The sequence below is a fragment of the Porites lutea genome, chromosome 4, assembly GCF_958299795.1.
Source record: "Porites lutea chromosome 4, jaPorLute2.1, whole genome shotgun sequence".
NCBI lineage: Eukaryota > Metazoa > Cnidaria > Anthozoa > Scleractinia > Poritidae > Porites > Porites lutea.
Genome location: NC_133204.1, coordinates 3140362 through 3163202, shown reverse-complemented (window position 1 = coordinate 3163202; position 22841 = coordinate 3140362). Strand labels below are relative to the sequence as shown.

Genomic DNA, 22841 nt, shown 5'->3' with positions numbered 1-22841 from the left:
TGTATGATTTTGATTTAAATGAAGCCATTGACGTTTATGATTTTATCACATAAATGTTCTATTACCGTTGCAAAAGTTTTGAATACCTTAATTCACCAAAGTTTCAGTTCGTGAAATCGGGAAAATTAAGTGACTCATGTTTCAAAATTTACGGAAAATCGCTGAAATTAAAGTGTCACTAAATAAGGATGTTTCAAAATCGCTAAATTAACCTGTCGCCAAAATTTCAAGTAATAAGGTAAATGCAGAGGTGAAGGATGGTTCTTTGCAGCTGTACAGGTGTATGAGCGCCGGTGTACCAAGCGGAAGACCAGGGCCGGACAAAGTCTTTAAAACACTGAGGAGAAAGTGCTGCCTTAATGACATCTGCGAATTGTTTAACTTTCTTGTCTAAGTTCGCCTCATTGTAATGGTCTTCCAATGGCTTCGCAATTGCTTTGTATTTAACTGTTTTGAATTGTTTTAGCATAAAAAGGGCATGTACTATAAAAGAAAAACAATTAAAAGCGGGAAGAACACTCAGTGGTCAAAAATCATCAATAAATCAGAATTTAGCAAGCATTTTAGATACATATAGTGTATTATTAAGAATCGTGTTTACGGCTAACAGCAAACGTCAGATTCAAGTTGACAATTTCCCAATTTAGGAAATGAGCAGATAAAAACTGTCTAAAACAATTCTTGTGGATGAAACTGGCATGTTTTTACTTATTTCTGTGTAGACCAGACCATTATGAACAGCAAACTACAAGTAAAGGGAAAACTTAGTCACGCGGTAAAAATTGACGTTTGTCATTTGGCGTAAACGTGGTTCTAAATCTCTCTAGTGTCAATCATTCCTTTTCTTTGTCAATTCTCAAACCTAGCATTTTCAAAGTCAACAAATTTGGGTGAACGTAGGCAACATGTTCGACTGAAAAGTAGTATTTCTGTTCTCTGCTTGTTGAGACAAGGCCGCTGAGGATGAAACTGAGCCGCCAAAACTTTATCAGACGTCAAGTAGCGGTGTAGTCCAGCCCTTGTGGCAAAATGAGCTAACCGGCTGTGGCTGTTTCCTCCTTCCTGTTGTAGTTCTTGATAGAAATTAGTAGGTCTTTCTGCAAATTCTATTAAGGCTTTCCAAATCTTTACTAGGATATCTGAGCTGCAACGATTCTGGGTTGAAAAGAGAAAACACCAACTTCAAATCGCATTTTCATTCAACATTTAACAAAAAAACAAAAAACAAAATTGACAAAGCTACACTGCCGTCATACATCAAACAACGACATATCAGTAGAGCTTAACTTCCCTTTGAAAACTGAGACTCTACAGTTGGTTTGCTACCCTGGTCCCAGACGTTTTTCTTGAAATTTTTTTCTTCGCGAAAGAGAGAGTGAGCCGCGAAGCGGTGAGGAGAGAGAGAAGAAAACTTCTGGTTACCTTGGCCTCTAATCTCACTTTCATGCAGACGACAGGGTTAGGATCTGACCCTCGGGCGCTGATTGTTTGATATTTTTACAAACACGCAAATCAATTTGATTGGTTCGTTTGATTGTAACTACCGAGGGAACACTGAGGACATTTCTCACCTCATTTCTTTTGGTAAATTTTGCCTCTCTCTATCAGGGAAGAAAATTCAGTTTATAAAATAAGTGAAAACTGCAAGGGGTCTTCACCGGCGTAAAACCTTTGAAAACCTTTTGCATATTGCTTCAGTGAGGAGAACTCTTTCAGGGATTATACACTTTAAAAATTGAACGATGATATAGCTTCTATGTAGCGGACCAGGATAAGGCTCGATACAGTTTATGTTCAGCAGAGACCAGCAGAGCAAAAATGTGTTAGTTTAGCAGCACCGGTTTATGCAATAGACCATTTATTCAGTACGCGCTTATTGCTGTTGAATAAAGTTGTCCGTTTCATAAGATATGTCTGCTCAAAATCGCGTTAAAGTAATTATGATCATTTTCCATAGCTCCTGTTATCTTAAGTATCTGCTTTTAATATCTCCGTACAGTTGAGGTTTACGCGATCTCAGAGTACAATACGTAACTGTACTCAGCATGCATCCCTTAAATATATCCAGATCTGACACTGGTTTTGTGTATTTATCACGTATTTGCATGGTAGAAGCATGTTTTAAATGCATTACGATATCTGTGTCCTATTAATGTCGGTTTATAACCCAATCGCTTCAGTGTAAATGTGACTTCTGCGTTATTCTAAAAGGCTTAAGCGGCTCAAGCAAAGCGGATTTTCTTTCATTCTGTCGGTCGAGACACGACACGGCAGAATCTTTCGCTGCGCAGCGCTTCTGTCGTTTCATGTGCAACTGGTCCTCTGCCAACTGATTTCTTAGGGCCTCGTTACATTTTTCCCAGAATTTTTCCAATTCCTTGCCTTGCTCCAATACACTCGAAAATTACAAAACTTCCCGCTGGTACTTCTGGCAGATTATCTGCGATACTCCCATTGTGTTCTGTTATATTTTTTAAAAAGCTTACGACGGACGACAGAACTGATGATAATGTTTTCAAAAAATCCTTGTTATAACGTCCAAGAACGCTGATCTTAGATCAACCACTGGTTTTCGAATCAATTCATAAAATCCCTCAGAAGTCGTTGGGAACAATGCTGATTTCTTTTTACAGAGTTTTTACTCCTGGACTCTTGTGCTGCAAATTACATGCTTGACCCCGATCAACGCGATCAACAAGATCAAGTGACATCTTATCACTCTTCACCACCCAAGTGGGGAGGGATTGTTGATACCATTAATTTCCCGGGTCTACCCCCACTCAAAAAATAGCGGCTAATAAGCACGTGTTTGCCAAGTTGCCATTGGTCACTTCTATTATTGGCAATTTGACGCGTTTGACAGCTGTCGTCTGCATGAAAGTGAGATTCGAGGCCAAAGTAACCAGAAGTTTTTCTTTTTCTCCTCGCCGCTTCGCGACTCGTTGTCGCAGCTTTGCGGCTCGCTCTCTCTTTCGCGAAGAAAAATTTCAAGAAAAACCTCTGAGACCAGGGTATTGGTTTGCCTTTTTGTACTTGCTGGTATGGTACACGATAATTTAAGTAGTTTTTCAGCAATTCTCGTCCCCAGAAAGAGAATAACCAAGCAACGGGCTCTGGAAATCAGAGTCCGTCGAACTTGTGCCTATGAGCAGCGGAGGAAACTGGCGCCATGACAGTTATGTCGGCCCAATTTTCCTACGTTATAATAATTTAATACACATTATGATGTATGCATTTAATTCGATGCGTCATTTGTGCGACGTCTAAAATCAGACGCTCTACTGACATTTTATCCGTCGGGCGAAGACGGATCAAACGTCTTGAACCAAGAGCCATAATGGCTCTTGCTTGAACGAGTTTAATTCATTTTATACGTCGCAGATTCGACGAATCCGCAACGTATAAACTAGGTCTAAGTTATTCAGTTTGTGCTTGAATTCATGAAAATGGTCACCTTTTAGCCATGCAAGACTTCAATGAAATGACTTCTGCAATCAGCTGTGCTATAGCGATTTACCAGTTATGTGCTGCTTTACCGGACAGATTGAGAAAATTTTGTAAGATTCTAGGGTTTCAATTTTTCCAGGGAATTCCATGGAACTGAATATTCAGTGGACGACTACCAGGCAGAATTTCATGGAAGTGAGTTTTTCATGAAATTTTCATTGAATTCCATTTCCCAATCCCACACAAAAGTCCATGGAACTTAAAGTTTTTGAAAAAATTCCATGGAATCCCATGCCCCAGTACCGCACAGAGTTCCAAAGTAGTTCCATGGAATACTTTCAATCCTTTCGCATAGAAGAATTCCATGGGGTTATTTCACCATGGGCTGTTTGGTTTGTTTTACATGGTTTGATCATTTGAAATATCCTGCCCCTCTGCTAGCATAATTGTTATTTGCAATGTTATAACAGTTTGCAGTTTGTTACAGTGTTAAAACTACCATAATCGATTTGTTGGATGTGGTGATCTCAAACTGAGGTGCCAGTGGTTCCAGATGAGTCAGTAATTTCAGCATCCCGCACTATTTTAGGTCATGTTCCGGTTTTACTGGTTCACTAACCCATTTTACACAGCCTGAGAGAGTACAAATACCTCAGGTGTATTGCTTCAGAAGTACATCTATAGTAGTGGGTGCCATAGGTGCTGCTGGTTTAGATGGAAATTGAATTACATGTGAATGGGGCATCTCGAATGGTTGTACCCTTTTTCATGAAAACAGTTAAATTGTGATGGTACTTTTTAGTAATTTAAGCTATTTGGAATTTTCTTTTTAGTCTCGCTTGCGTAAGCAGCAAGTCTCATATTCTGCAACGCGTTTTTCTTCCCGGGGGGGGGGGGGGGTACTCCCTTATATAGGGTATATAGATATGTGCGGCGCCAAAAGGTATGGTTTTTTGCCGCTTTGATCTGAAATAGGGTATGGTTTGTGCACTCTAGTCTTGGATTGGGTATGTTTTCTAGAAGAAGCTACTTCTTCATCATTTGGCGATAGGACCATTTTAATGTTTACGCCAACTGTATACGTGCCGTAACAGCTTGTCTCGCGCTCCAGTCACGCGCCGGGCTCCAGGGCTTCAGGTCTGAAACAGGGTATCAAATTTTTGATCAGGTCCGAGATAGCATAGCGAAAATCACAGATTTTGGTCTGAAATAGGGTAAGGGCTTCAGGAAGCGTGCCGTACACCCCCCACCCCATTTTTCTGGAAGTACCCCCCAGAGGTTTTTCGTCGTATTTTTTATACAAAAGGGGGGTCATTGTGACAGGCGTCCCTTGCGGAGACCGTAGAAACTGGGACTAAGAATCGTTGCGTGATCGAAGCCACGCATGTTTAGGAAAGATTAAATTTGGAGCCTTTCCGAAACGTGTCGACTATTCAGTAGTCGAAAAAAAGAATAAGAATCTTAATTAGCAAAACTGCGATGGTCGGGTGTTGTAAACTTTCATTGCATGCAAATGGGTCTTGTGATGAGCATGCGGTTTATTTTTGGCCATGATTGAAATGACGTGCCATGTAAATCACTTTTTTGATCTCTGGCATAATGCAATTTCTCTGGAATCGCGAGGCACTTGAATTTTCGTGTATTTATACATGCCTATATAGCCGACGACCGCAGACGTATTTCCGGTCGTCGCTAACACGCGTACTAAATCAATTCAGAAACAAGTAAAAAGTATCGACGCCGATAAAGTAGGAAGTAAAAAAACCTTTAGCGAGTAAATTTTGTTTCGTGTAGAATTAATTGCCTCCTAATTTCTTGATCTAATTCCAAGCAAGCGAGACTGGCTGAAACTGTTCTTGTTTGTTCATTAATCACGACTTTTGAAAAAATAAGGTTTGAACTGAATTTACTTGCGTTTAATTTGAATTCAAAGATACTTTTTTTTATTCCCACGGAGATTATTTTTCAAACACCACCCTTTAAGTTCCTGATGCTGGATTTTCAATGGCAGGTTAAGATGTCGCAAAATTGATTTTATTTAGAGCTACATTTTGACAAACTTCAATCCAAGGTCTTTAGTGATGCAACTTTAATGGCGATCGGCCAAGGATAAAATCCTTTTAAAAGCGACTGAAAAAATATCAGTATGGTCTCCGAAAAATTGTATCTTAAAACGAACAGCGACGTTAAGGGCAGCGCGGAGAAAAGCGCGAGCACAAGACTTTTTTAGCTTCTATGTTTTGTTTTCCCATCTCAGATCCCGCGATGTTACCCCATAGAACTGTTTATTTCTTTTAATGCCGTTCTATTCACGTGCATTTTAAAACAATATGGCATGAAGAAAAACTTTCAAAAATATAAATCATGGTACATGGGGGGTGACAACTCTAACAAAGGCTGTTTGGGCAGTCCTATGAATAACTTTATGTGCTCCCGGAAATTCACAGACATACTACTTTTTATGGCCTCATTTGTGTTTAACAAGGTTCATGAATGCGTTTCGTTTTTTTCTTACATACTTCTTACGTACTTCTTTCAAGTTTTCCAGTATGCAATCACTGGAATGTGCTCTTAAAACTCGTAAACGTGCAGCGACCTAGTGTGAACTGATAGTATGTGCTTTGCACCGGTACGGTTCTTGTGTCAATCCGCTGGGGATTGCACGTGGTCAATCGCACTCGAACTTCATGCTATTTTAGTTGGAAACGTTGCTGATTGGTCTTTTCATATCATGGGGAGTTCAGCCGTTTTCAGGAGTCAAAATACGTAGAATACAGCGCATACACTGGGTGCATATTACTGTATATATATTGTTTGATAACATGTAATATCAAATCTTTGCTCAATGTCCCGAAAATATCTCATATTTCCCGAAAAATTTCCCAGGTTTCCCGATTCCCGGCAAGATCTCCAGATTCCCGGAATAAATTTGTTTTTCTCCCGAAACAGCCCTTGTTAGAGCTGTCACCCCCCGTATGGTACGTTTTTTTCTTGGCATTGCTGTCGTAGCTGGGTAGGGAGAGAAACGAGTAAAGTGATTTTCAAATTTAATTGGACGTTAGTGTTTGGAATAAGCCAAATTTATGCTTTAAATTCCAATATGCGGCTAATTTTCAAGTTTTCCTTCGGACCACTAGCTTTCCACTGCTTCTGACTATGTGGGAAAAGTAGATCTCAGCAAGCAAGGGCAAATAGCTGTATGTCTATTACTGAGGCACCGAACCTAATTCAGTGAGTAAATAAAAGGTTATACTCGAACGGCTTAATGGATTGTTTTAATGCGTGATTTGACGCAGGAAAAGCTGTGATTACACTTTTAGCACGAATTGTCTGCAATGTCATAAAAAATGGGCGTCGATAAAACCCGGAACACGGAACATTCCGGAACATGCCGGAACATGCCAGAACATTCCGGAAAATCCCGGAACATCCCGGAACATGAAAAAATAAAATAAAAAATTTCATGGAAAAAAAAAATTAATAAAAATAATAACAAAACGATTTTTGTAAAAATTAATAATAACGCAAATAACAAAAAAAAAAAAAAAGAAAAAGAAAAAGAAATAAATAAAAACGAAGAAACTCGTATCATCTACGAGTATGAGAAAACAATATTTTGTCGCAAATAATTTGTTGGGCGAGTGAGGGTCCATGCAAATGACAGTAATTAGTGAAGGCTTGCTTCTAAATTCAAAATATATTAAAATGGGTCGCGAGGAGGAGGATTTTCAAGCTTTCCTCACACAGCCACCTCTTGTATTGTTTGCCATGCGGTTTGACGGTTATCCATTTACGGCTTTGCGACCGTAAGAAGAGCTTAGGGGCTCGTCGCTTTGGACTTTAGTGGATAAGATTCACATTTGCCTTGAATAGTTGCAGTGGCAGTGGTAGCGCAGCGGTAGTTTCTAACTGTTATCAATTAGCCTGAATTTTTAGCCGTCTCCCGAGTCGCAAGTGAAGTTTGCGGCTCGTACCCTGGGTACCAGAGGTTTTTTCTCGCGTGCGAAGGGGAGCTTCGTTTCGTCGGCCGAAGGCTGAAGACACGAGCGGCGAAGCCGCGATAAAAAACCTCTGGCGCAGAGCGCCTTGATTTACCGTGCTAGATAGACCTTTCGACCTTGTCTCTAGTCTGTCAATCAAAGCGGCGGTCGCGAGACTGTTTAATTAGCTAATTCAAAAGTAATTATCAAGGGAGGAACGACGCTGTCTAGCCCAAAGAGTCACATTATCTTTAGAAAAACAAGGTGCAGTTTAAAAATCATTGCTAATGTATGTAGCTTCAGTTTGAGCTGCAATCCATTCATCGAAATTTGGATCTGAAAATCACTAAAGGAGAATTTAACATCCTGTAAAAACTACTAACGAGCTGGGCCCAGCGTGACAAAACATTGCAGGAAACCTTCACCGGGCACTAAATCGCTTTTAGTTATTCAGATCCAGGAGGTAATTGGAGAAAATTAAACAGCCTAAAAGTTTACTTAGCCGCAAGGAAGAAGTTTATGTTTCAAAAGAAGACAAAGAGAATGTTCTCGACTCGCATCAGAGGGCGAATAATGACGACCAGAAATAAACCGCAGAAAATCAATACGTGTCACGACCTCTCAGTATGAAACAAGCAGTAAAAATGATGCACATTTGCTCGGTCATAATCTACCCGTCTACCCGCTGGAGAAAAAATTGGAACAAGCAGCATTTTGGCACGAGGTAAATGTCGTTTGTTGCCCACCGTCTCCATATGCATGGTAGTAACTGGAACAGCAGTGATTTTCCATCTAGCCGGTAGGCAAGACCGCCAATATGTCTCTCCTTTGAACATAATTTACAATGCTCTCTCTTAGTTCCGCACTTATTTCCTCCACACAATCGAATATTCCAGTGACTTCGCCTATTTGCCTTAACTAAATCTTCCGTACATACAGGGCATCTGATATTTCCAATTCTAAACGTACGTGATGTGTGCTTGGAATGTTTGGATTTGATCTTTATCACCTTCAAACTACCGCGTCCCGATCACGCGCCTATTGTGATTGTAATCCAATCAGAGGATTTGAAACATTCGATATCTCCAAGGAACCAATCAGCAAAACATCCAGATTCTGGGTGTTTTAGTATAAGCGGGGTTGTAATTGGCTCGGCGCTATCAAAGGGATGGCGCTCTGGTCCAGAGGCTTTCGCGCGGGTCACTTTTTAAGACTTGACAGAAACCGGAAACCGCGCATGGAAAGCTTCAGGCACCCAGGGTATGCGGCTCGAGGAGATGGCTGAAATTCAAGCTAGATCACAGCCCCCTATTTTCTTCCGCCAAGTTGAAGATGGCGATCGCCGCTGTCAAAGTGATTTGGAAATCCTCTGACGACAAAACATGGTGAGAGCGAAGTTGTTGCTTAAACTTAGAATGCTTTGCATGGATACAAAACACATATTGATAAGATACAAGCTAAGCAAAATCATTCTGCTAGGCTTATTTTCTTTGCCACCACTTATGGTGAACACACAGAAAGTGCACTTCCCCTGCTAAATTTATTAGACGTTCTTACGGTACATAATGTTTATCGACTTCAGATTCTAAAATTCACGTACCTCTGGCATAAAGGCCTCCTGCCAAAGCTGTTCTCAGACTATTTTCAATATGCCAGTAATGTCCACAAATACAATACCAGATATGCATCGAAACAGAATCTTTACGTAAAAAAGTGCGAACTAATACGGGGAGACAAACAATCGGATATGCTGCATGTACCGTCTGGGACAAAATTCCCTTAACTCTTAAAGAACTAAACACGTACCAATTCCAAAAACATTTGAAACCTTATTTGTTGTCAGAACAACATAGTTTACATAACTTAAGCATATACTCTTTCTTTCTTAATACATTGTATTTTAAAACTGCTTCTTTGGAAATAAATTCTATCTCAATTCTCTAAAATTTTAAATTCTGGAGAACTGGCTAGAAAATCTTAGGATTATTTCAGCTCCAGGCCTTATTAAGTACAAATAAATATATACATTTTTTTTTCTCTCTTTAATGTATGTAATTAAGTACAAGGCGAATAAAGGTATTGTTGTTGTTGTTGTTGTTGTTGTTGAATTTTGTGACGTTACTGGATTTTAGTGAACAAGCTTTCATTTTGGAAACAGTAATGCGTAGCTGGCTCAGCGACTAGACTTTCTTGAATTAAAATCCTTATGTTGACTATTCATCCCACATAATTACAAAAAAAAACAATCTTGAGTTCCGCAGAATAAAATAATGACCCAATAATGGAACTACAACTTTTATGGGAGGGGCTGTTGTGATTCCCGTGATCATGGAGATCCCCACAGACTTCCTAGCTAGGCCCGTTTCAGACTCCAGACATGACACTGACACGACGGAACCACTTTGCTAAATATATCAGTCTCGGAGCATTTGGGACACAAAACAAACAAACAAAGACGGACGCCTCTTTTCCTTTCTATTCACCTTTGACCCGGACAAGTAACAAACTGATACTGTAATATTCAGTGAATTTAGATGAAAAATAGAGTTTACAAAAATAACAAGTCGCATAAGCAAACCTTCAAGTGTCTTCTATAAATTAGGCTTGGGCTCGAAATATAGGGGGAACAGCGTTTCAGCACACAGAGTGGAAAAAATGCAACGTCACAGGGAATGCTCAAGTTAAATCACTTTAACAGCGGCGGTCACCATCCTCAACTTAGTCAATCGGCTCCTGTCTGTAAGTAATTCATGTCAACCTCAAGAAAGCAAAGCACCTCAAGTAATCAAATGTCGGTTATATAAGGACACTATATGTTGGCTTGACACGAGCTACATACCGACTTAGCTTGACATGAAATAATGCACCGACATTTCAGACCATCACAGAGCCTTAAATGGATAACCGCCAAATGATTAACTCATGGCAAACAATTACAAGAGATGGCTCTGTGAGGAAAGCTTGAAAACCTCCCTCCTCGTGACCCATTTCAATATATTTTGAATTTAGAAGCAAGCCTTCACTCATTACTACCATTTGCATGGACTCTCACTCACCCAACAAATTAATTGCGACAAAATATTGTTTTCTCATACTCCTAGATGAACAGATACCAGTTTCTTTTTCTTAATCAGATTTCTTAATTTTTTGTTTTTTCTGTTTTTTCATGTTATTTTGTTATTATTAATTTTTACAAAACTATGTTATTATTATTATTTTATTTTATTTTTTTTTTCATGAAAATTATTTTTATTTTTTCATGTTCCGGGATGTTCCGTCATGTTCCGGCATGTTCCGGAATGTTCCGGAATGTTCCGTGTTCCGGGTTTTATCGACGCCCTAAAAAAATGGCATTTTTCTCTGCGTGTTATAAAAATAAGAAATACTATGCGTACATTGGACAGAAACGGATAATGATTTCATGCCAAATCGCCGCAAAATGGCATTTACTTTCGATCATCATCGAATTTGCTCCGACTTAGACTACGAGCAGTTTCTCTTTTTACTTGGTCCGTCGAGCAAAACGCGCGAGACACGCAAATGGCACAATCTCTTACTTGCCCTATTAAATAGCCATCATCTCTCACTTGTTGTCATTATCACTAATACACTGCATGTGTTTCTCTAGCTTCCAAGTGGCAAAGACCTCACTGTTGTTCTCCTTGGGAAGACCGGCAACGGAAAAAGCGCAACAGGAAACACAATCATTGGGGAGAGATGCTTTACGTCTAACTCAGACTGTTTAGCTGTCACACGAGAATGTGAACATGGACAAAGATCCCTTGAGCGTTCTATTTTCGTGATAGACACCCCAGGCGTTCTGTATACGGACGCAGTTAAGAGGTTGACAGCTGTCACTCTCGCAAGTCAAGCGCGACTCGATCAAGAAAAGATTTTGACAGAAGTGAGCAAAATCTTTGCACTTGCTCCGAGAGGATTTGATGCTTTCTTGTTTGTAGCAAGATATGGCTCTCGATTGACAGGCGAAGATGAACAAGCGTTAAGACTTCTAACCACCTTTCTGGGCAATGAATCTTTGAAGTACACGATTCTCGTTCTTACGTATGGTGACCAGACGAAGAATGTAGTAGAAGAACAAAACATAACAATGGAGGAATGCTGTATGCAGTGGGTAAGAAATGCGCCAGAATGGATGCGCCAATTTGTCGACGACATCAACGAGCGAGTGGTGCTGTTTAACAACATGCTAAGGGAGGAAAAAGATCCAGAGGGATATAAGAAGCAACTGACAAATCTTATCAAGGTAAGCGTTGAACAATACCCGGCGTAGTCAATTGAACGAAACCGAACCAAAAACCAACCGAACCCAATCGAACCCAATCGTTCGATTGGAGTTCGATTGGTTCGGCAATCGAACATAATCGAACTAGAGCTTTTTTGTGAGTTCGATTAAGTTCGATTACCGAACCCAATCGAACTCAATCGACGCGATTGGTTCGATTTTGTTCGGTAGAAAAACAAAATGGTATACAAAATTGATAAGCATTAACTCTTAGTAGAATTGGAAGGAATTCACTCTTTAACTGAGTTTTAACTAGAGGAGCAAGTGTGAGAGATATTAACACATTTCAATGAACTAAAATCTTTATTGTTTAGCTGATTCGAAATTGATTCATTCACAATATAAATATAACATGAACGGCTCAGTACAACATGTAAACTGTCTTTATATCGCTCGTGATAACACCGAACGGGGATATTTTTAAAAGATTTATACCGTGGTCGCTAAAGCTTCGCTTAGATAACTAGAAAACGACCACTGCAACTGAATCTGGACGAACGCAACAGTATACAGTGTGTACAAAATAGTTCCTACTAGCGCTAAAAGTGTCCTCATTACCTCGAAGTAGATTTCTATTAAAACTGCAAGTGGTGTTTGCAGAAGCTGCTGCAAAACGCAAGCAATGTAATAGAATAGAATAGTAAGTTTCACCTCTGCCCTGTCCGACATCTTGCCTGCTATACTCGATTACCGAACGTTCGATTGACTACGTCGGGATAATAATTATGTAAAATCGATAGGAATATTGTTAAAAACGCAAACGACTGTAAGTTTTTGGGAGTGTTTAGTTACATGTCTGACAACTTTACATGGCTCAAACATATAAATCTGTTAGTCGCTAAAATTTCCAAAATCATTGGAGTGATGAATGGATTAAGCCACTACAATAGAACCCTGTAACTCGAACTCTGAAGGGAAAAGAAAAAAAGTTCGAGTTAGCGAGGAAGTCGAGTTATCGGGGTAAATTTCAGTGAAATTTCGATCATGGGAAAGGAAATTTGGTTTGAGTTAGCGGGGAATTCCAGTTATCCGAGTTCGTGTTATCGAGGTTCTACGGTATTTGTTTACTGTTGCTATTAAAATTCTTTATAGTGAGGCTCCCACGCGCGCGCGAAGTTAGCCGATTTTTTATTTAAATCCTTTTACTTTCACAGGCTACAGAAACAAATGTTTTTTTTTTCTCCCATACAAATCCTTATAATTAGAACGATACGCAACAGTGCCGATGGTCATATTTCGAGCTTGGGCCACCTGTGCTCTATCAAAGCAAATCAAGCCAACTGGAGAGCAGGTCATTGTAAGTTCGTTAATTTTTGTCATGTTCTTTTTCAACCGCTTAGGTTGTTTATTCAACTGTGCAAGGATTCTTTCGACTTTCATTTCTTTATCCGCAGTTCAAAACATTAGTCATTTCCTATATTTCCATTTATGTCATTTCCACCTTCGGGTATATAACGAACTCACAATGACCTGCTCTCCATTTGGCTTGATTAGCTTAATGGATAGAGCGTAGCGTCCGGTCATCATCATTGAGAATTAAAAAGGGACAGTGTCCTGATTATGCGCACGCGCTATTGTCGTCTGTTTTTCCTTAAAAATACAATAGAACTGTCATATTGACGCGACAAGATTTTCTTCCGGACCGCACCGCCGACCGAGATTTGTTGTTGACATTCTCCACAGGCGTCCCAAACTCGGTGGGAGTTCGTTGGGACTTTATATAGTCAGGTCTCTTAGTGCAAAATATAGGCCGGATCGTTACAGACGTGACAAAAGTGTCAAATTTGGCACAGAACTTCCTTAGCACCTACCGATTAATACTGGAGGGGGTGCCCGTTACAAGTGGTCCTAATTACAGATAAAAGGGGGGGTTAACTTTCACCTATAATAGCAGATTGGGTGCCTGTGGTGAGTACTCTTTTTTTTTTATTTGGCTAAAAAAACGTTTGTTTCAAATTTTTAAGTTTTTAATTTGGTAATGTTTAGTTCTTGTTACACTATTCAAAATAGTTTTACATGTACATAATACTGACTAGTGCCCAGTCTCCACACGGTAAATGTGGCCATGTTCACTGTGCGGCCTGTGCGGCTATCAGTGTCACTCAGTGTTCGACACTAACGCTTGCCCACTTGCCCGAGGCAAGTAGAATTATGCGTTGGGCAAGTGTGTAAGCTGCACAGGTTGCCCGTTTGGGCAAGTGGTTAAGGATAACACTTGAGCCGCTGGGACAAGAATAAAATCCAACAGCTGCAGCAAAATCACCTGATCCCTTTTTTGGAATTTTAGTCAGGTGAACATAGAAGGAGAATGAAAAACAAGTACAGTGACGGGTCCTTACGCCGATACATTGAGTATTTCGTTTTCCGCCATGTTTTTCTTCACGAGCAAGTATTCATGGGTAAGTTTGTACCCAGTCCTCTCACGTACTTGCCACGAACTACCAAACAAACAAAGATGGCGGCCTGATGAGCAACCATGAGTTTATTTCGTTTTGGTTTTACGCGAAAGGCAGTGGACACAGTCACTAAAAGTGAGGACATCCAGGCAACACAACAGTTAAATTCTACAAAGCTTAAGGAACCAGGAGACAAGAGAAAAGCTGAATCTCAACCAGAAGTCTTCGCTAGGAAAAGCAAACGAGATCGAAAATACCAAACGTCATGGGAGCGCGACTTTCCTTGGCTCGATGATTGATAGAGTCTATCAATCAACGTCTTTAAGAAGCCCCCCCAAAAAAGCCTATCATATGTATTGCAAACGTCATTCAAGCATGACTGTGTTGATTACAATGAAATAAAGTTGAAATTTTTCACGGTTAGCAGGCAATGGTACCATATGACCCCTCGCTTGGGATTTATGCTAGGCATTAAAGTAAGAAGGCACAAGTATTGAAAATTCAATGAAACTGCGAGCAAAGCGAGCTGGTGATTTTTTTTGGGCAACCAAAAAATACACTCGGCAAGTAAAACTAGAGACATAGTTGCCCAGAGGGCAAGTTAACAGGAAAATTAGAGTCGAACACTGGTCACTGCTAAGACTTGCCAGTGATAATATGATTACATATCAATTTAAACAGATCACAAAGCCAGCTTTCAAAGATGTCACACAATAACATAAAACTCAAATGTATCACATCCTAAACGATAGAATCGTGAAAGTTTGACATGCCACATGAACGACCTCATAAACCGTAACTGACAACGCGCCCACTTTGTAATTGTGCAGCTAAGATTAGATTATAATTTGCTTCGTTGGTAACCCTGTCCTTGAGATAATGATTAAAACATGTCAAACTCGTCCTCAGGGGGAAAAGGAGGAGCAAGGGTGGCACAGTTGGTTAGTGCGCTGCCTTCGGTGTGCGAGGTCTCGAGTTCAATCCCCGGTGTCAACACATCCTTATTTCAACTTCTCTCCTTTCTATGTAGCTTTGACTAGCTCTAAATACTCTTAAAACGGAAAATTAATGGAGAGAGGGGGTTAAAAGGAGCGCACCGTCGACCTCAAGTTTTTTCTACCTTTTTATTAAGCCCTGGGGACGAGGTTGTAAAACATGCCTCTCCAGGAATTTTTAACACTCTTTGTTTTTTACACATTTGCATTTAAAAAGAAGTGTATGAGGTCCCTGCATGCCTAGACACCTGTAGGCGGCTCATTCACTTCAGAGCCCTTGGACCAGAGTGTTAGTGGTAGGTCTATACGATCTTTCAAAACAAAGGAAGGTCGTCGCGTGCGTTACAATGTACAAACAAACTAACTTCAGAAGAGCTGAAATTTACAGGAACAAGGCCTCTTTTAGCCAACCAATGATGCATCATTTATGAAAATGAATGTAATGTGTTTGATGCAATTAGGCGAATACCCCGTGGTTACGAAATCTTACGATCATAAATTCCTAAAGAGCAATTCAGTTACCAGCTTTTCACAAAATAATGCTGTGGAAAATTACAGAAAATATCAAAAAAAGCAAGGGTCAACAATAATTATGGCCTGGTCCCTTATAATAATGGAGTGGTCATGATAAAGAAGCCCATCAGTCCCAACTTTGACCACTCAAACAGATTTCTGACAGATTACATACTGCAAAACTTTGCATTCAATGATGCCTATGTTGCCACACCAGGAGCCTAGAAATCGGCTCCTGGTCACACCTTGATTTTATTGCTGAATATCATTCTAAAGAGCTTTACGAAATATTTTGTTACTAGGGGTGTTTTGAACGTGATTGATATGTACAGATGCTGACAAAAACGAACACAAAAAAAGTCACAAAACGAGACGTATGAAACAACCGCAAATTAATATTCGTGTTACACCGATTTAATGGCTCCTTTGGCTGCTATGCTGACGTTCTTGAAGATGGAAGTAGTATCACAGCTAGTCCCGGGTTAGATATACCGTTTATTACCAGTTTCACGGTTCCTGAGACTTAGGGCCTGTTAACATAAAGGTGGGGGACCCCAGGTAGGTGAGGTAACCTGCTTAGGTGGGGTAAAAAAATAACCCCCCTTTACATGCAATCTTACAACCCCGCCATCCTGGGGTGCAGTTTCTCAAGATTATTGAATGGTCCCTAAGCACGTAAACAAGAGAAATACTGGCAAACCACGTCTACGCTCACTTGCTGCTCTTGCTGCAACCTTCAGTGTTGTGGCTTTCTATTGTTACCTTTAATAATTATGTGAAGCCAACCGGCGCCAAAGTGAATTTTGCGCGAATTTGATGTATCACGAATCCGACCCCGACTAGCCTGGGTTACCTCACCTTGAAACATTGACATGGCAAAATTTGACCTCAGCTGAGAGGGTTACCTGGGGTGGCAGACCGGGCTACCCACCTTGAAGGGTGACCCCACCTATCATGTAAACGTGATCAAATTAAAATGAGAGATTATATGGACAGGCGGGTTACCCCACCTAAGTGGGTTACCATGCCTACCCGGGGTCCCCCCTTCTCCATTTAAACAGGCCCTAAAAGTTAGCTCGGCCCCCTTTCTACAGTTTCAGCAGTTAAACCATTCACCATTTATCATTTGAGTCAATCTTGTACCACTTGAGTCTCACTTTTACGACTTGATAAGCTGTTATTATTAATTTTCTGGACATGAGTGTTTCAGTGCCAAATGTAGAGGCTTCATGATAAACTGTGCTCTTTTTTGAAGCTTGGGCTAACTTGTTTCTTTTTTTCGTTTATGAGACCAGATTCTTTTTTGTTTGTTTTTGCTTTGTAAAGCTTAGACAAACTGCGGGAATTGTAAATGATATGACTTGTGCCACGGTGCTTGCTTCTCTGTCAAAACATGCACTTACGTCCAGCAGATATCTGGATAAAGATAGACTGAAAGGCATCCAGGCCTATGTTAAGCTGAAAAATTAATTACCTCCCTAGGAAAGAACTATTTTGGGTTCTGTTATTTCGTTATTTGCTCTTCATGAATAGCTGTCATAAATCCCTGATAATATGTGATACAACAGACTCTTTGACAATTTCTTTTTTCTGAAATTTTGTGTGTGAATCGCTATGCCACACGCTTTCTTTAGCTTAAAGTGACATGTAATGACAATACTTGATAAATAAGACTTAAGCCACTCAATAAGGCCTCCTGTAATTGAAGTACATTAGAAAAGGAGACGAGAACCCCAGAAGCTGAGTACTTGCAAGTTATGAAGCAAAGACGAGGCCATCTTAGAAATGACTTATGAAAACGTGGGCGGACTGTGGACTTGCTTTAAGGGGCTCCTGGGGCACAGTAATAATCAACCTAATTATACAATCAATAAGCTAATAATGGATGGGAATGCCAGATGTTCGAGTGAAATTGTTGTTTGCAACATAAGAATAGCATTCAGAGTGATTTAAGGTATTGAATAACAATTTTCAATCAAAACACCACAGGGACCCCAGCAGGTTAAATTTACAATAATTAAATCCTGTTTAGCACGCTTCAGTGGCATATTTGCATTGGGCACCCCCTCTAATATTCATGGTACTACAATAAGCTATCGCTGTGCAAAGTTTGGTGCTTTTGTCAGCTCTGTAACGATCCTGACCTTAAGAGACCTGACTAATAAGAGAATGTATGAAAATAAACAAAATACGTCCTAAATTCCATTTTTTGACCAAAAAAAGAAACAAAAATGACTCACCTTGTGTTTTTGTTTTGTTTTGTTTTTTTGTTTTTTTTTTACTGTCTCTTCACTTCTAAAGCCATTTGCAAGCCGTTTTATCGAGGTTTAAGATTTTTAGTTTTACTAACAATAAGAAAAATGGGAAGGCTGGAGACTCTGAAGCCGACCGTTCAAGTTCGAAGCTCCATAAATCTCATAAAAACGGTCCAAACTCGCCAAAATTGCCGTCAAAGGATCTGTCGATAATTTGTCTTTCCCCTCTATGCTTCTGGAGTCTCAGATTTCACCAAAACCCCTCGCGAAGCGCTGGATTTTAAACTTTTTCCCTTAGAGTTTTCTTTCTCTCGATGCGTACTACCGGGCACTTGGACATGACGTGATCAACGGTCGCTCAAAGCTTACGTCACAGCGATAATTTGCCACCGTCCGGGAGCGGGCACAGTGCATCGTTGTTTTAAAGACTCTGAGAGGTTTAAATTGAAATTGAAAGTATGTGAAAGTGAAAGTTTTTAAAAAGCATCGAGGTCAGACCAAGAAGAAAACGAAGAAGACTGCTCGGTTGTGTAAATAGCCGGGCGCTCGGGTCATGTTTTGGCGCGATTTGTCACTGGCAAATGAACACTGTGCCCGCTCCCGGACGGAGGCAAGTTGTCGCTGTGACGTATTAAGCTTTTTTGGCTTTGAGCGACCGTTGATCACGTCACGGCGAAGTGCGTAGGGAACAGGGCGTGCTGGCGGAAGTTCTAAAGGCTTTAAAAAAGTTATAAAGGCTTTTAAAAAAGATCATCTCTTCCATGGTATGTTCCCTAGGCCAGACGTCGAACTTTTCATGAACTTAACTCACTAAGTTTGGTTCAAAGCTATTTTTCAGGAGAATGACTGGTGTTTTTACGATAAAAAAAACCGAACTTAAACGCATTTCATCGCATTTAAAGAACAGATGCTCAACAAAGCCGATATGGTACAAACTCGTATGCGAACAAAACATGTGTTTTATTACCTCGATTTTCGTTCATATCTTAAGGCTAATGATCCAAGTCGCTTCCATTTTCTCTTAAAAGTACTTTTGCCTTCGAAATTCATCGCAAAAAGTACTTATCGACTCCAAACACGGGCCATTATAAAACCAACCCGATAGAAATATGACCAAAGCAAGACGACGCTCTTCGCAAAGCAAGCCTATCGGTTGCCTGGAAACCAACAATGCGATGATGTTAAGGCGAACACCAACCAAACCACAGGTGGCCCAAGCGTAATTTGAGAGTTTGTACGGGAAAAATAGAGTTTGAAACTTAGATGAAATAAATGAAGTGAAAGCGATAAAAGTTATCAATAAAGTGTAAATATTGTTACCTGGAGTCGTTGTCTTTGTTTTTACGAAGTTTCAACGCGATTTGAGTACTTCTACATCATCTGACATGACAGTGTAATAATAAGAGACAAGGTAGGACAGAATCGCTCGATAGACCTTCAAAGCTGCTCAGAATCGGCTCCAAATTTTACGCGAAAACACAAACACACTTACATTTTACGCCGCCGAATCCACAAAGTGGTACCTTAAGATCACCTTTCTGCAATCCGTCCCGGTAAACCTTGCGTTTGGATCGCATAACTCGATCGAAAAGATCAACTACAGTTCAAAAATCGGCGCCATTTATCCGTGACTAGTAAAAGTGTAACATTTCAACCGTTTTGTCGCTCGGCGGTGTCTGGGCGCTAGTGTCAAATCAATAACTCACCGGGAGAGGGTGACATTACTTCGTTAAGACAAATCTCTACGCACCCACCTTCCAGCAAGGGCGGCTCTTCTTTGTTTTGTTTTGTTTCTTCGTTCATTGGCCGAGTGAAAACAAAGAAGCCCACCTTGCTCGGAGGTGGGTGCGCAGAAATTTGTCTTAACGAAGTAATGTCACCCTCTCCCGGTGAGTTATTAGTTGACGCTAGCGCCCAGTCACTGCCGGGCGACAAAACGGTTGAAATGTTACACTTTTACTAGTCACGGATAAATGGCGCCGATTTTTGAACTGTAGTTGATCTTTTCGATCGAGTTATGCGATCCAAACGCAAGGTTTACCGGAACGGATTGCAGAAAGGTGATCTTAAGGTACCATTTTGTGGATTCAGCGGTGTAAAATGTAAGTGAGTTTGTGTTTTCGCGTGAAATTTGGAGCCGATTCTGAGCAGCTTTGAAGGTCTATCGAGCGATTCTGTCCTACCTTGTCTCTTATTATTACACTGTCAGGCCAGATGATGTAGAAGTACTCAAATCGCGTTGAAACTTCGTAAAAACAAAGACAAAGACACCAGGTAACAATATTTACACTTTATTAATAACTTTTATCGCTTTTACTTCATTTATTTCATCTAAGTTTCAAACTCTAGTTTTCCCATACAAACTCTCATATTACGCTTGGGTCACCTGTGACCAAACTCGATAGATTTATATCAAAGAGACGATCACGCTTGTCTTGCGATCCTCGTGGGAGTTACGCGAGGTGCACGTGCTTTGCGCGCGACGAAGTTATAAGCCTCGCTACGCTCGGAATTAATGATATATTTTTTAATATTTTAATTTGTATTTTCTGTTATCGAATTCGTACTACCTTTTAGATTTAGAGAGTGAAGGCGTAAATTTAATAGAAGTGTAAATTTAACATATTGTTGCAGTGTACAATCTTTTTCTCCCTTGTTCATTTAACAGGCTCCCCGTCTTTTCGTTAAATTAACTAGTTATGAAGGACTCTGTCCTCCCCTACTTTAATCAAACTAATTAGGAAATAATGGAGGGAGATTAATGGAAAAGGTGTACTGGAACTCGTAATTTATATCCATTACAGTCGTACCTTTGTTTTCGGAGTTCATTGGCAATTTTGGATAGATCTTAACTGACAAGCTAAATAGCTTATTTTCTCCTTTTTTCCTCCAGACAATCGACAAAATGAATCTGGCAAAAAGTCCTTTCATCAACAGTCTCACCGATGCTTCAAAGGAAGTTCTTGAAGAGCGCATCAAGAAAACTCTGGATTCCAGTGGATTTACCTTGGAGTTTGAACAGCTGAAACAAGAGAGGGAACGACTAAGAAAAATACTGCGAGAGGAAAAGGACCTCAGTGAGGAAGACAAAAGTGAGTACGAAAACTTGCTCAGAGATGTCGAAGACAAAATTGATGCCAAAAATAGAGAGAAGAAAGCCATAGAAATTGAAGAGAGACAAGAACATGCAAAAGAAGAGACTCAAACTGAATCTGGTGGAGCGGCAACAAAGAAAGTTAAAGGCCGACGCCCTAAGAAGCGCTGCTCCATTTTGTAATAACCACGCATTCTCAGCTATTTTGTCCCGTTATTCTCACGAGAATTGTTTATTGCCAGCTACATCATTTTGTTATTACAGTGATATATAGCTAAGGCAAAGAGAAACATAACAAGCTCTGATGAGCTTTTTTTAAGATTCCTCAATGATTTCTTTACATAGTTGATAGAAGGTGTCGTAATGAGTTTCACTTTACATATAAATCAAGGTATCAAGGAGAAATAGTTAGCTGAATAGTACCTGGCTGTAATGCTTTCTTGAATGTGTTGCTTGATTTTAATTCCTTTAAATCATTTGGCAAACTATTCCATGTTATGACTCCCCTATACTGAAGAGAAAATTTACCGTAATTTGTTCTTTTAAATCAATGTGTATTTTTTAAGTTGATCTTGTATTTTAGGAGTGTATACTATCGTTTATTACGCAGTAGTCATTAAGTGTTTCAGGACGTTTGCCGTAATAATGCAAGTACATGAAGATTGCATGTAGGTATAGATTTATTTCATAGATATTCATTATTTTTACTGACTTAAACAAAACTTTAAAATGTTTTACTGTGTTCTTTAGTGATATGTACTAAATAGATCTTGGTCTATAAGGACATGTGCATGCCCAGTTAATATTACAATAGGTCAGGTATGCATAAACCATGGTATTGTATAGTTCCTTTAAATTTTTTAGTTCTAAATATTGTATGTCTTGCTTTTGCTATTATACCTGCTATTTTTGATTTTTTCATTGATACATAATTGATGTGAAATTTCCAACACAATATCTATGTTTTAAACATTTTAATACCCCCAAGAATTTTGCATGATCCACTTTTTTTATATTTTGCTGTGCAATATTTACGGTTACGTCATGTTAAATTTTTTTATTTTTGCTTTTGAAGATCATAAAACTAGTCTTTCCAACATTTAATGATGATTTGTTTGCTGCTAGCAACAATGTAACCTGGTCTACTTCTTGATTCATGATTTTGTTGAGCGTCTTTAAATCTTGGTGACTTAAAAATAGATTTGTATCATCAGCAAATAAAATAAAGAATAATAACTTGACATTTATTAATAGATTAATTAATAGTTTGATGTAGATTTAAAACAAGGGTGGTCCGAAAAAAAAAGGGCCTTCGTTTCTGTCCACACTTACAGTGCGACCACACGAACCAAGGCCACCCACAAAACAAATTTTGAAATAAGCCAATCACAAGTCGAGATCTAAACAATGAAATTGCACATAATAGGCCATTTTGCAGTTATGGATGGAAGCGAGGCTGGAATTGACCTTGTTTTGATACAAACCTTCCTGCTTTATCATGTAAATCAAGTTATTCTTATGCTAACCAGTATTTCCATAACAAAGCAAAGGAGGTTTGTATCAAAAAAGGTCACCGTCAGCCTCACATTCGCTCGAGGGTTAGGGTACTAAGTCCACAACTATAAAATGGACTATTGTACACACAGCCAGTTAAAAATACGTTGCGATTTGCGAACCATCTTTCTAAAAGATATAAATAAGGAATCGTGACGTCAAGCTGAAAAAAGTTTTGACAACGTCTAGTTTGGCCGGAATTAAAGCCATCAGTAACGAAACTTTGAGCAATCCGAACTAAAGGCAACAGCCGCTCATTTTCACGGCAAACGGGGCTGAGTGAGTTTTCTTTACTGCTGGCTTT

General features: G+C 39.7%; 1 protein-coding gene across 1 annotated transcript in view; it reads left to right on the top strand.

Moving 5' to 3' along the window:
* Positions 1–21519, top strand: part of LOC140935275 (uncharacterized) — an 87654-nt gene extending 66135 nt beyond the window's left edge. Inside the window, exons 7-8 of the mRNA XM_073384824.1 lie at positions 11056–11691; positions 20783–21519. Coding sequence (XP_073240925.1) covers positions 11056–11691; positions 20783–21166 — 1020 coding nt within the window. The 3' untranslated portion in view covers positions 21167–21519. The remainder of the gene's footprint in view (positions 1–11055; positions 11692–20782) is intronic.
* Positions 21520–22841: the final 1322 nt, after the last annotated feature.